This window comes from Plectrocnemia conspersa, unplaced genomic scaffold, assembly GCF_051122295.1.
Source record: "Plectrocnemia conspersa isolate PC_06_02 unplaced genomic scaffold, ASM5112229v1 ptg000005l, whole genome shotgun sequence".
NCBI lineage: Eukaryota > Metazoa > Arthropoda > Insecta > Trichoptera > Polycentropodidae > Plectrocnemia > Plectrocnemia conspersa.
Genome location: NW_028277169.1, coordinates 30792163 through 30806966, shown reverse-complemented (window position 1 = coordinate 30806966; position 14804 = coordinate 30792163). Strand labels below are relative to the sequence as shown.

The window sequence follows — 14804 nt, the reverse complement described above, 5'->3', positions numbered from 1 at the left end:
TCACACCAATACTAACAAAACATTTGTTGAAAAAAAATCAACTATGCTTATCCTTACAGAAATCACTTCATCTTATCTTATATTTATTAAATAAAAATATTATGTTGTAAAATGGACATTATAATTATTATTGACTTTGTAGTGATCAAAACTGCTTATCAAATGAGAAATGCATTCGTGGAATATGTAGAGAAGTATGCAACAGTGACTCTTCTTGTGCTTCCGGCCAAATATGCGAAAGCAGAATTTGTAAATCAGGATGCCGTAGTGATGTATCATGTGAATCAACTGAAGCTTGCATCAATGGAAAGTGTACAGGTAAATACAGAGTGATTTTAAATGTTATAAATAAGATGTATATAATTTAACCAATTATTTTTTATAGACCCTTGCACTCTTAGCAATCAATGCGGTAAATGCTCTGAATGCACAGTAATCAATCATGGTATACAATGCAGCTGTCCGTCGTCGTTCTTAGGCAATCCTTTGGTAGAATGCACAATGCCACCTGTAAGATGCAACGCTAATTGCCAATGCGATGCAGCTGGATACTGCATCAAGAGTTGTTCGAGTGATACCCAATGCTCTTGCGGCGAAAGATGCGACAGTGGTGAATGCAAAATGGAGTGCAAATCCAATAACAAATGCCCCAAAGGACAGATCTGCCTCAACGATGTATGCTCGTCTGGTTGTGTGACCGATAACGACTGCCCCAACGAAAAGACTTGCTCCAACAGTCAATGCATAAGTCCATGCGATAAGGGCGTTTCTCCATGTGGCAGAAACGCTCTTTGTCACGTATCTCAACATCAAACGATCTGCTTATGTCCAAATGGTCACAGTGGAGATCCATTAAACGCTTGTATTCCATACGAATGCAACTCTGACGTGGATTGCGCCGCCGATAAGCAATGCAGCTCGGATAAGACTTGCAGGAATCCCTGCCTTGAACCGGGAACGTGCGGAATCAACGCTCAATGCCGCATTGTGAACAGACAAGCTCAATGCCAATGCGTTCCAGGATACTTTGGAAATCCTTCCGTGGAATGCAAATTGGGCGGCGATGCCGCGTGTCTAAAAAATCCGTGCGGAATCAACGCACGCTGTCGAGATATGCCTGATGCAACTTACGAGTGTAGTTGTCCACCGAACTGCATAGGAGATGCTAATAAGAATTGTGTGTGTGAAATTAAATTGATAAATCTTTGCAAAGAGAAGCACTGCGGTATAAATGCGGTGTGTCGCATAGCCCAAGATAGAGCCGAATGCTACTGTCCTAACAATTATCCATCTGGAAATCCGATAGTTGAATGTAAGTACATATTTTTTTTTGTTTTTTATGTTTTTGCAAGTTGTGACCAATTTCCGAGTCATTATATTTTTTTTTGCTCGGAACACTACCCTGTTGTGCAATACACAAGTGGATATAGCATACAATGAATCATATTACTGATTAAACAGTATTGATGCATAAACTACCATATTGATAAAATCTAGACAATTCTGATCAGAATGTATCTCACAACAAAGTCGCGATCTTCCAAACGTTCTTTTATAACATCGCCAGATAAATCAAAATTAATCGAGTTTTGACTAATTTTCTTGTGAATATCATTGTATAAGTCTTACACTACGTTGGCTATACTTTATTTATATAAAACAGCAAAAAATATCTTGCTATGCAACAAGTTTTCAGTATTTTAAGGATATGGGATGAAGGTTCTTATTTTTTGTGGATCATAAATATATAGATTTTGAAAAAAATATCACAAAAATATCGTTATTGGCTTAAGAAAATAAAAAAAAGCTGGAAAAATTTTCTGTTAGCAAAAGTATTTTTTTATTAATTTTTCTGGTGATATAAGTTTTATACGAATTTTGTTGCACTTTTGTCATATAAAATACACAAAAATTTCTCGCTATGCAAAAAAAAATATTTTTGATTTTAGGGTGTGAGAGAAAGATTCTTAAATATTTACGTTGTAAATAGCAAATATCTTATCAAAAAAATATATTAGGGTCAACCAAAAAAAACCTATATGCCAAAGCCATCTGGATAAGTTTTGATATATCAGTTCGTTCCAATGTTTTTGAAACATTTTGCTCTAAAAATATGCTATGATAATTTTCAATAGCATTTTCATTGCGCGTTTAGTAAAAAAAATAAGTAACTTATATAGATAGGAATTGCTCGGGACAACTACCCGGTTGTGCAATACTCAAGCAGGTATAGCATACGATGATTAATATCACTGTTTAAATATAATTGGTGCTTAGCTACTATTTAAATAAGATTAAGGCAATATGCCTTCCAAGCGTTATTTTTAAACAAAATTTCTTATTTTTAAATGGTAATTAATAGGTAATTCCAGCTTAGTGATTATCATAAACTTAAATATATATGTAATAGGTTCTGTCGATCGAACGCCTATTGACTGTCGTACGACCGGCTGTGGCAAAAACGGTGAATGTCTAAGAGAAGGCGCCCAGTTTGTGTGCCGTTGCCCTCCAGGAACAAAGGGAAGACCAGACGTAGAATGCTACTCCCGTAAGTTTGTAAAAATGATGTACATTTATAAAATATACACGTGTAAATTGTGCACGACTATTGATAATATGTAAAATACCTTTTATATATATAATTTCATACATTTACTTTTTTGTGAAAATAACACCGATTTTTATAGAATAACATTTGTATAGTGGTGCATATTATTTTTAGTAAAATGTGATTGTAAGAGTTTACAGAAGTCATTATATTGGATGAGGTTATAGAGAAACTCTTTCCTGTACTGTGATTTTTTTTATATATACTTATATATACGTATATTTATATTATATATTATACCTATAATTTTTCTTCACATTTAACTCATTTGATGAAGAATAAGGTCTAATCTGTCTTATCATAAAAATGTTCAATTCACATTATTTATAGAAAGTACATGGCATACAATATTCGATTGCATCTTTTTTTAAGGCAATTTCTATTTCATGCATTATTTAACATCCATCATCATATCGTCTAATGGAACAATATCGTTTTATGAATGATATGATATTGTTTGTCATTGCTTATTTTATCGAGTGAATGATAAGTCAGGTTGGGACTGTGCAGGAAGCATTCTCACCTGTTCATGCTTTAAATGTAAGTCAGTACCTATTATGGATGGTAAAACAGGCTTCTTGTAAATATCTATGCTTGTACATTATTTGCGAGTGCCTTCATTTTTCTTTAGCGAGCTATACGGTCAGGCTATCGTCAAACGCGAAAAGCATGCAATATTTCGTGAGAAAGTTTCCTTTCACAGTTCTTAAGTATGCTTTTTCTTTTCTCCTGTCCTTCCCTCGATCCTTGACTGCTGATAGATATCGAATGCACCGGAGACTTTGACTGTCCGCGCGAGAAAGCTTGCGTCAATTTGGAATGCATCGACCCGTGCAAACTGCGCGGAGCCTGCGGAGAAGGAGCCATTTGTAGAGCAGCTCTCCATCGTCCCAGATGCTCGTGCCCTCAATGCTATGTCGGATCTCCGAAGGTCGCTTGTAATCCAGATCCGCAATGCTTGGCATCTCAACCCAGACCGAACCTTTCGACGTACAGCTGCAGAAACAACAACCAATGTCCATCGCACTTGGAATGCGATATACCTACAAACGAATGTAGAGATCCTTGTAAAAATATAGCAGCTACATGCCGAGGAAACAAAAAATGCTCAGTCAGACAACACAAGCCGGTGTGCGTATGCAAATCTGGATTCATCTTAAACGAACTAGGAGAACTCACATGCGCACCGAGCAACGCCGAATGCCTAAGAGACGAACAGTGCGCCTCGAATATGGCATGCATCAAAGGAGAATGCCGCAATCCTTGCAACGAAGTAGAATCTCCATGTCCAGAAGGAAAAACGTGCGAAGTCTTAGATCATAAGCGAATATGTATATGCGTAGAAGACTGCTATCCTTCCGTATCAATATGCTTAAGAGACACCGGATGTCCGGCAAACTCAGCTTGCCGTAACTTCAAATGTATAGATCCTTGCGCTAACGTAACCTGTACCACAGACGCGCCTTGTTACGTCGAAGAGCACAAACCAATCTGCAAATTCTGTCCCAACGGGTTTATGCCAGACGCGAAATATGGATGTCTCAAAGGTAAAATCACTACATTCGGATATCCGTATAAATGGTGGCTTGTGCGATAATTATTGTATACTCCGTAATAATTAGATCTATTTACTATTTTTTTCATTCTAATGATTTAATATTATCTTCAATTTCCAGGTTATTAAATGTCTCGTAGAACTACGCATAACGTCTTCAAATGGAAGCGCATTGAATTTTTCAGATATCTGCCCCACTTCCTTTATAGAAACTCTTTCTTTTTTTCTTCGTTCACGTTGTTGTTGTACTTCTATGCTTACACACATGTAATAATACGCTGCACACTAACCATATAATAGTTGAGCTTATCACGGTGATGGGGTTTAATCGAATCCTCGTGATTAATACCAAAGACTGTGTGACAGGGAAGAGGATTTTTTTAATGTATATTTATATATAATGTTTATACAATCACCACGCAATTTATAAATATATATAATACACAATATAAAAATATTAATATAATGGTTATTTTAATAAGACAAAGCAAGAAAAAAATGATACACAAAAGGTGGTTGGTTTTTTTTATGTTGTTGATGTACTAAATGGCTTTATAGTAATGAAATAAATGTGTTCTATTTATGCACTTTTTTATAAATATTGTTTATATTTTTATGCTTATTTGATGTATTTTTAATAGTCAATGTCATATTTGAATATATTTTTATTTTTTACTAGTCTGATTTTAGCCAGATTTTTTAAATTACTTGTATTAAATTTTAATAATGATTATGTTACATTATAGTATTTTACGTGTATTATAAATTTTAAAGCAAAATACATATTCGTAATTGAAGGGCAGTATAAAAATATAGATATTTTTTATCTTAAAAAAATTAAAAATTAATATAAAAAAAAGCAAAAACTATAAATTTCAATAAAATATTTTTTTTTACTAAGTTCGTTAGCCAGTTTTATTTATATCTTAAATAGTGACTATTTAAGTTATAAAATTTGTTTTTTTAAAAAACTAAGAAAATAAAAAACGTTTTAAAATAACAATTCAAATAGTACCAAAAATGTAAAAAAATATTTTATTTGTCGTGAAACTGATTCTTGTCAATATATTGGCAAGAATCAGATTGATTTACCATATTTATAATAGCAACTATTTACAACATATTTTTAACTGTTAAAAAAATTAAAAACTTAAACATTATTTACACATTTTTTTTAAATTTAAATGTATTTTTAAAGATACAATAACTGCCGCGGTTTTAAAGGTTACTTTTGATAGCCAGTCTGATTCCCCAACTTTTATAAAAATAGTGGATATATGAAACATAAAAAACTCCTTAAAAAAATTTGAAAAAAAATAAGAATATATTTTCTTGTCATTTACAGGGTATATAACAAGATTTATGGACACCATAACTACCGTAGTTTAATTAATATTGATTCAACTTGCTCTAAAAGGGCTTTTTGTATATAACTCGGCTAAGTTTGTTAGTCAAACTGATTCGCTTTCTTGTTTTAGAATGATTTTAATCTGCTGTCTTGTTGCAAAGTGGCGTCTATTATAAAATTTATGAAAAAGTTTGTAATTCAACTTAAAAAAAAATTAGAGATCAAAAATGTTCTAGATTAGATAATAAAATAATATAAAATACAAAAAAATTAGCTAAAATATAATCTGTTTTTATATTTTATATATTTTGTTATGGTCGATTTGATTATTTATGCAAATATACTGTAGTTTTATCATTTAAACTATTGAATGAAAGTTACAATATTGAAAAATACAGCATATACTAAAAAACTATTGGTAAAATTACACATATTCATAAAAAATAATACAATCTAAACCTTCCATATAACGAAAACATTGATATTACATAAAATAAAAAATATATTTTTGTAGTTTTTATGACAAAATTTTCACTTTTTTACTTTAAAAAATTATAAATATTACGTATAATCACCAGGGTTAAATTTTCAATAAAATACATGTATATTAGATACTATGTAGTTAGTCAAAGAAAATATTTTACATAAATCGTCAATATTAAAAAAAAGATTACGGCTAAAAAAAATAAAAAATTGTTGTACAGTTTTATTTAAACAAATATGATATTGACTATGTTTTTAATAATATGTATATAGAAGTTGAAATATATACTATGACATAAATATTTGAGTAACAATAAACTATAAATTTCTAGTCATCATAGTATTTGACTTCTATATACATGATCTCATTTATAAATATGTATATTTGTATATATTTAATTTTTAAGTAAACAACAATAATCCATATTCTCAAATTGCACCGTTCAGATTCTGAATGCACAACGCACGATGAATGTGGAATTCAACAAGCATGTATCCAAGGAAAGTGTCAGAATCCTTGCACAGTTGCGAGTCCGTGTTCTTCGAAGCAAGACTGTCAAGTGCGGGACCATCAACCGATATGCATCAAAGGTTGATAACTAAAACTATTTTGGTTTTAGCGCTATGCATTCACATATGAAACTTAAATTTTAGATCTATTGTACACACTAGAAATGTCTACAATCCTTATCAGACATATTATTCTATTCTAAAATCATTCATATAATATCCAAATTTTATTTTTACATACATATGTCTTTTGCTAAAATTAATATAAAACAACCACATTAAGATGATTAAGCTGATTGCTAGTTTAATACTTGATCTATTATATATATTTACATATATATTAAATAAACATGTCTGATATTGATTTTAGACATCATATTTGATATGTTGATTAATTCATATCTCTAATTCATATTTCAGTGTGTCAATGTCAGACTGCGTTGGATTGTAGAGGAAACGCTCACTGCGATGGCTGCCACTGTATTCAAAGTATATAATTGGCTATCTTTTTTCTTTTATTGAATGTAATGCGTACAGATTGGGTTAAATTTATAGGATAATTCAATGCTGTGTCAAAAAAAAGCTCTTAGATTTGCATTCCCTTTCACTTCAAATTTTTCACCCAAATCTGTATTTTGTTTACTTTACATCAAATGATAGAACTTCTTATTAATTTTTATTATTTTTAACCATAGGTAAAGATCCAACGCCTTCCAATTGTGAACACTGCCCTCCGGGAATTCCATGTGATCCGTTCTCTGGAGCTTGCATGCAAGGTAAGATTAAAAGTTATCCACATTTTCATGATAATATCATTTATAATGATTTTGTAATTGATTATAAATTAATTAGATTATGTACCCAATAGATATTTTATCTATTTATTTATTAATACAAATCAATCATAATCTAATTAAATTAAATCAACTTAATAAAAGTAAAATGCAAGTCAATTTTTTTTATTATTATATTCAATCAGCTAGTTAATACCATAAATTATTTTATAAATACATGATGAGCATTTTACTTCATGACTATTAAATCTGAGATGTTTTTAAACCCATACCGAAAGAAAAATATCTCAAACATTTATTAATTATTCATTAATGAAGTGTGTTGCTGTTTTTTTAAAACCATACTACTAAATTCCATAATAACCTGAAAAAAAACATGCTATATATGACGCCAGTGCTGCGTGTTCGACAATCGAGAGGCACTGGTCGATAACTAACACAACCGTTCCCGAGTCTAGGATCATCATGCTTGCAGTCTTTCAGTGACTCCTTAAAACGAATGATTTTTGCTGGTTTGGAATCATCTTCCAGTGTGACGGAAAGCCAGTTTTGATCATCCAACATTGTACAGAAAACAATCAATGTGTAATTTTATACAAGTACTCTAACTCGCTTCTCCGCTTCAAACGCAGTCTTTAATACTTTTTTTATAAATATGTATATATTTTATACGATAAATACATACACATATACATTCTCACATTACACACACGCATACGAATATCATTGAAATTTATTGATACATGTTTAACTGTTAATATTGATACTGAAGCTAGGATTATGTGAATATCACCAGTCATCTTATATAATTATTTACAGTATAGATTCTCTGTATAAAAGAAGCTTTCATTTCTTAAGATAGAGACGTTCTTTAACTTATTTATTGTAATTTCTAAGGTATTAAAAATATAATTTGTTAATGATCGATCCGTTGCCTTCTGTAGATCCAAATTTCTTAATGGCATAATATGATACAACCATTGATCCAAAGTATCTAAAAATGTAACAAAAAGTAGTTGCTTCTTCTTTGTCGTGTTTTTTTTTGCAATCAATTTATTTTATCGATCTTTACATTGATTACTGTATTTTTTTTTTTTATCAAAAATTTTTGATAAAAAAATATATTTTTTATTATCCAAATATACTTATGAATTCTAATTTAAAATAATATGTATTACTTATTATTGTTAAGAGATAGCAAATTATATCTAGATACGAAGATATTCACGTGTCATTCATATTCAGCAAGATTCACAAATCATTAAACAAATCAAATTAAAACATGAATTGATTTTTTGACGTGTTAAAAGTGTGTGAAGATCTTTTTTTATTTATTTACTATTAGTATGTGTAAATATGAACTGTAATATATGCACATAATCTAACCCTGCATGATACATTAACACTGCTTTTAATTTAAGTTAGATTTAATATATGGTTTGCTGTATTGATTACTAAGTTGAATTATGGTAAAAATGCATGTATGCTCTGTTATTTATTTTTATGTACATACACATCTGTATATGTATATATAAAAATCTTCATCTAAATCTGAATAAATCTTTTATAACATTTGCATGCATTTTCTTCATGTATGTACGATAATTATAGCCACTGATTAACTTGTATATGTTATTCTTCTTTGACGATTCTAACAGATCAACAAACCACGCAAACTCCATTAACCCACACAATAATTGGCACTGCCAGCGACACAGATGTTACTGACGTAGTTGTAGACGAACACACAGTTACAGACATTCTTACGTTGACTACAGAAAAAATGAAAGATACAACCGCAAAACCGTATCGAACCACAGTATTTGATGATAAAATACCGACTATTGTGACGATTGTTAACTTGGGTAAAGATAAAAACGTTATCGAATTGGACGATTCGACGAGTACATCTACTGAGATTTACTTTGATGAAACGACATATGAAACTAAATACAATGAGTTTTTGTCGACAAATATTTATAATCAAATCATTAACGCTACTACTGAAAGAACTACAAAGGTATCAATCAAACATGTGTCTAAAAATGATACTAAAACAGAATCAGACATTGAAATGACTGCGCCTACTTTGGCTCCAAAAAGTACAGTAACAAAAACTAAAAATGACGTATCAACAGTTGAAATAACAACACCTGCAAGTAATACAAAGAGAACACATAGTACGGTTGAAAATGAATCAACTTCTGAAACTGCTGCTGATAACTCACATAAAAGTACAACTGAATATATATTAAAAAGCACGCAAAGTGCAGTTGAAGATGAATCCATTTCATCAACGGATGATTATGAAACTGATGAAAACTCATCTAAAACCACAAAAGCAATGAACATTGATATTGGGGATAAAACAACAACTACATCAGGCAAAGATATTGACGTTGATGTGACAACACCTACAATTACTATCACTAATGATGATGGAATCTTATCTAAAACTACAATGAAAAATGTAAAAGATGTTGAATATGAAACAACAACATTAGATAGTATAACTACAATTAAAGATAAAAGCACTTCATCTATTGAAATGCTCGAAACTGTTTTACCTGATGACAATTTAACTAAAACAACAACGGAAAATATTATTGAGAATAAAACTACTTCTATAAATAATGATCTTTTAACATCAACTATAAAATACATTGAAGATGAAAGTACAACATCTACTGTTACACCAAATGTAGAAACCTCAACTTCTGATGATCCAGATCGCATTATTTTTAATAATGATGAGCAGACAACTCAAAGCATATTTGATTCAACGAGACCATATTACGATTCTACTACTCACAATAAATCTACCGTTGAAGATGATGACTTTTTTTATGGTGTTCAAAGCATGCAAGGAACATTAGGTATAGGTAAGGGACCTAATATAAAACCAAACGACAATAAAACTCATATAGCAAACTCGACTGAATATCCTAGTATCGATACGTCAGATACTATTGATGCTGCAACAAAGAATCAGTTTTTCACTGAAGTGTACAACACGACAATAAGTGGCGATTTCACTACAAACACGCCACCAAGCGAAGACGTGTATATTCACACGAGTGATACAAACGATACAACTGAAAGCTCTGACGTGATCAACATATTAACAACTGTTGATGATGAAACGACAGCTCGCATCGAAACAACATCATCACATCCTTTAACTATAATAGGAACAACGACAGAAGGATTGTCTTTCAATAAATATTCTACAGAATCGCCTGCAAATATGGACAATCATTCTACACTTCACGTTACAGAAAAAGCAATGGATAACATACCAACATTAAAACCTTCAAATTTAGAAACAATTCTTACAAATGTGTTGGAAAATGATACATCGAGCACAGTAGATCCTAATGGACCTCTCAATATGATCAAGACGACAGAATCTAACAATTTTGAAACAAGTTCAGGGAAAATTCATGAACATATTGCAATCACAACAACAAAGCCAAAATCGACAACTAATAAATATATTTCTAGCATTGACGTAAATAATAATTTAACAACACTAATGCCACTTAACTTGGGAAATATTAATGATTCTAATCCTTTACAATACGATACAACAACAATGCTTCCAAAAAATATAACTGTAACTTCAGAATCAACTACGGATGAACTAGAGACAACTACTCGATTCAATGAAATTGCTACTGGAAGTGATAGTTCTGAAGTTTTAATCCATTTCAATGAAACATATCTTAATAATGATACGTTTATTACATATCTGAATAGCACTGATTATGTTAAAGATGGAAAGAAGAACGATGTTAATGATTCTTTAATTGATACTCGAGGATCGACTGTCTCACCTAAGATTGAATTGACGACTTTAGTTTATACAACGGATGACCCGATTAAAGAGTTTATATTTCCGACTGAAGGTAATGTTGAATTTAATGTAACTACTAGTAAAGAAACAACAACAATTGAAACTCATACAACTAAAATCTATGAAGACGAGCACTTTATTGATGAATCAAATACGACTACAATTCAAATTCCTACGACTGAAAGCGCAGAAACTATTGAACTGAATGTTGCAACTAGTAAGGAAATACTGAGAAAAACAACAACTGAAACTCCTACGACTAGAATTGATGGTGATGATGAATCTAGTATTACAACTACCAAAGAAATACTGAGAGAAACAACAACTGATAGTTCTGCTACTAAAATCATAGATGATGATGAACTAAATGTTACAACTAGTAAAGAAATAATAAGAGAAACAACAATAGTTGGAACTCCTACAACTAAAATTGACGACGACGATTATTTGGACGAACACTTTATTGATGAATCAAATACGAGTGACGATGAACTGAATTCTACAAATAATAAAGATATTCTGAGAGAAACAACAACAGTTGAAATTCCTACGACTAAAATTGAACTGAATGCTGCAACTAGTAAAGAAATACTCAGAGAAACAACTACTGATAGTTCCGCTACCAAGATCACTGATGATGATAAACTGAATGTCGCAACTAGTAAAGAAATACTGAGAGAAACAACAACAGTTAAAACATCTACAATTAAAATCGACGGTGAATACTTTATTGATGAATCAAATACGACTGATTCTGGACTGAATATTGCAACTAATAAAGATATTTCGAGGGAAACAACAACAATTGAAATTCCTACGACTAAAATTGAACTGAATGTTGCAACTAGTAAAGAAATACTGAGAGAAACAACAACAGTTGAGACTCCTACAAATAAAATCGATGATGAATACTTTATTGATGAATCAAATACGACTGAATCTGGACTGAACGTTGCGACTAATAAAGATAGTCTGATTGAAACAACGACAATTATAATTCCTACGACTAAAATTGAACTGAATGTTGCAACTAGTAAAGAAGTACTGAGAGAAACGACAACTGAAACTCCTACGACTAACATTGAAGGTGGCGTTGAATCAAGTATTGCAACTACCAAAGAAATACTAAGAGAAACAACAACTGATACTTCTACTATTACTAAGAGCATAGATTATGATAAACTGAATGTCGCAACTACTAAAGAAATACTTGGAGAAACAACAACCGTTGAAACTCATACAATTAAAATCGATGATGAATACTTTATTAGTGAATCAAATACGTCTGATTCTGGACTGAATGTTGGTACTAATAAAGATATTCTGAATGAAACAACGACAATTGTAATCCCTACGACTAAAATTGAACTGAATGTTGCAACTAGTAAAGAAGTACTGAGAGAAACAACAACTGAAACTCCTACGACTAACATTGAAGGTGGCGTTGAATCAAGTATTGCAACTACCAAAGAAATACTAAGAGAAACAACAACTGATACTTCTACTATCACTAAGAGCATAGATTATGATAAACTGAATGTCGCAACTACTAAAGAAATACTTGGAGAAACAACAACCGTTGAAACTCCTACAATTAAAATCGATGATGAATACTTTACTGATGAAGCAAATACAACTGATTCTGGACTCAATGTTGGGATTAATAGAGATATTCTGAATGAAACAACGACAATTGTAATTCCTACCACTAAAATTGAGCTGAATGTTGCAACTAGTAAAGAAGTACTGAGAGAAACAACAACTGAAACTCTTATGACTAAAATCAAAGGTGATATTGAATTGAGTATTGCAACTACCAAGGAAATACTGAGAGAAACAACAACGGTAAAAACTCCTATGACTAAAATCGATCAAGATGATTTTACAGATGAATCATATACCACTGATTCTGGACTGAATGTTGCGACTAATACAAATATTCCGAGGGAAACAACAACTATTGAAATTCCTACGACTAAAATTGAACTGAATGTTGCAACTAGTAATGAAATACTGAGAGAATCAACAACTGATACTTCTGCTACTAAGATCATAGATAATGTTGAATTAAATGTCACAACTAGTAAAGAAATACTGAGAGGAACAACAACAGTTGAAACTCCTACAACTAAAATCGATGAAGACGAATACGTAGATGAATACTTTATTGATGAATCAAATACGTCTGATTCTGGACTGAATGTTGCGACTAATACAAATATTCTGAGGGAAACAACAACGATTGAAATTCCTACGACTAAAATTGGACTGAATGTTGCAACTAGTAAGGAAATACTGAGAGAAACAACAACTGAAACTCCTGCGACTGAAATCGAAGGGGGCGTTGAATCGAGTACTGCAACTACCAAAGAAATACTGAGAGAAACAACATCGGTTAAAACTCCTACAACTAAAATCGACGAAGACGATTTTGTTGATGAATCAAATACAAATGATTCTGGACTGAATGTTGCGACTACTAAAGATATTCTGAATGAAACAACAACAATTGTAATCCCTACAACTAAAATCGAAGGTGATGTTGAATCGAGTATTGCAACTACCAAAACAATACTGAGAGAAACAACAACAATTGAAACTCCTACGACTAAAATCGAAGAAGACGATATTGTGAATGAATACTTTATTGATGAGTCTAATATGAGTCACATGACTGAAAGACCTAAGGTTGATGCAGATGGTTTTACAACCGATCAAACCGAGACGAATGTTGAAACTACATTGTCTACGATTAGTAAGAAAAATGTCACAGAAATAAATCTCACAATTAACAATGTAGGAAACGTAACATTAGCGACAAACGTTACTAACTATACGATAGTAATAGCACCGACTCAAAATACTAATTCACCGACTAACAAAAAATGTGTGGCTGATGCCGATTGTCCACCATCTGAGGCCTGCTACTCAGGGGTTTGCGAAAATCCTTGCATGAAGCAGACAGAAGAGTGTGGGAGCAATGCCATTTGTACGGTGTCTTATCACATATTGGTATGCAAGTGTCCTAACGGTGTAATCGGGAATGCCCGGACGGATTGCAAAAGAGGTATAACAGCTAATACTTTATTTGTAATATATATTTATTTATTTATTTAAAATTGCCTGATAATATAATGTTATGATAATCTAGCTTTATGTATTGTAAATATAATATCAATGTGCTTGAGATTGTTTCTAAATCTTTTTTTTGTTTACGCATTGTTATTAGGTACCAAATTATACACATACAATTTATAACACACGTTGAGGATTGTTAAGTTATTGCGTTTGAGTAAATAAGAAATATTTTATGAATGACTCTACGAACGAGTATCTACGTTTAGCGCCGTCACATTATGGAATATCAATTTAACAAATGTCATTAATAATTATGATTCAATTTTGAACTTTAGGTCTGTTTCGCATGATTTAATCGATATAGTCAAAATATTATTCATATAGTTTAATATTATCTTCGGAGTTATATCATGTTGAACAATCTAATATGTACTAAGTGCACAAATGAATTTTAATCTCTTTTTTGCTTTGAGTTTCATTGTTATTATTATATATTAAATATAACGATTGGATATTTTGCTAGTTAGATAAATATTATGTCCAACAACGCTTAGATTTGAAAGCAATCATTG

General features: G+C 31.5%; 1 protein-coding gene across 14 annotated transcripts in view; it reads left to right on the top strand.

Annotated features, from left to right (window-relative positions):
- The window catches only part of dpy (fibrillin-like protein dumpy), a 218877-nt gene that overhangs the window by 130664 nt on the left and 73409 nt on the right, over positions 1 to 14804 (top strand). For 5 of the 14 annotated variants that reach the window (XM_088185560.1, XM_088185550.1, XM_088185548.1 and 2 more), the window contains 8 exons: positions 143 to 318; positions 386 to 1312; positions 2411 to 2548; positions 3370 to 4155; positions 6442 to 6585; positions 6925 to 6993; positions 7200 to 7280; positions 8957 to 14221. In XM_088185560.1, coding sequence (XP_088041686.1) covers positions 143 to 318; positions 386 to 1312; positions 2411 to 2548; positions 3370 to 4155; positions 6442 to 6585; positions 6925 to 6993; positions 7200 to 7280; positions 8957 to 14221 — 7586 coding nt within the window. The remainder of the gene's footprint in view (positions 1 to 142; positions 319 to 385; positions 1313 to 2410; positions 2549 to 3369; positions 4156 to 6441; positions 6586 to 6924; positions 6994 to 7199; positions 7281 to 8956; positions 14222 to 14804) is intronic. The other 9 variants (XM_088185558.1, XM_088185557.1, XM_088185555.1 and 6 more) reach the window with 3 other exon arrangements.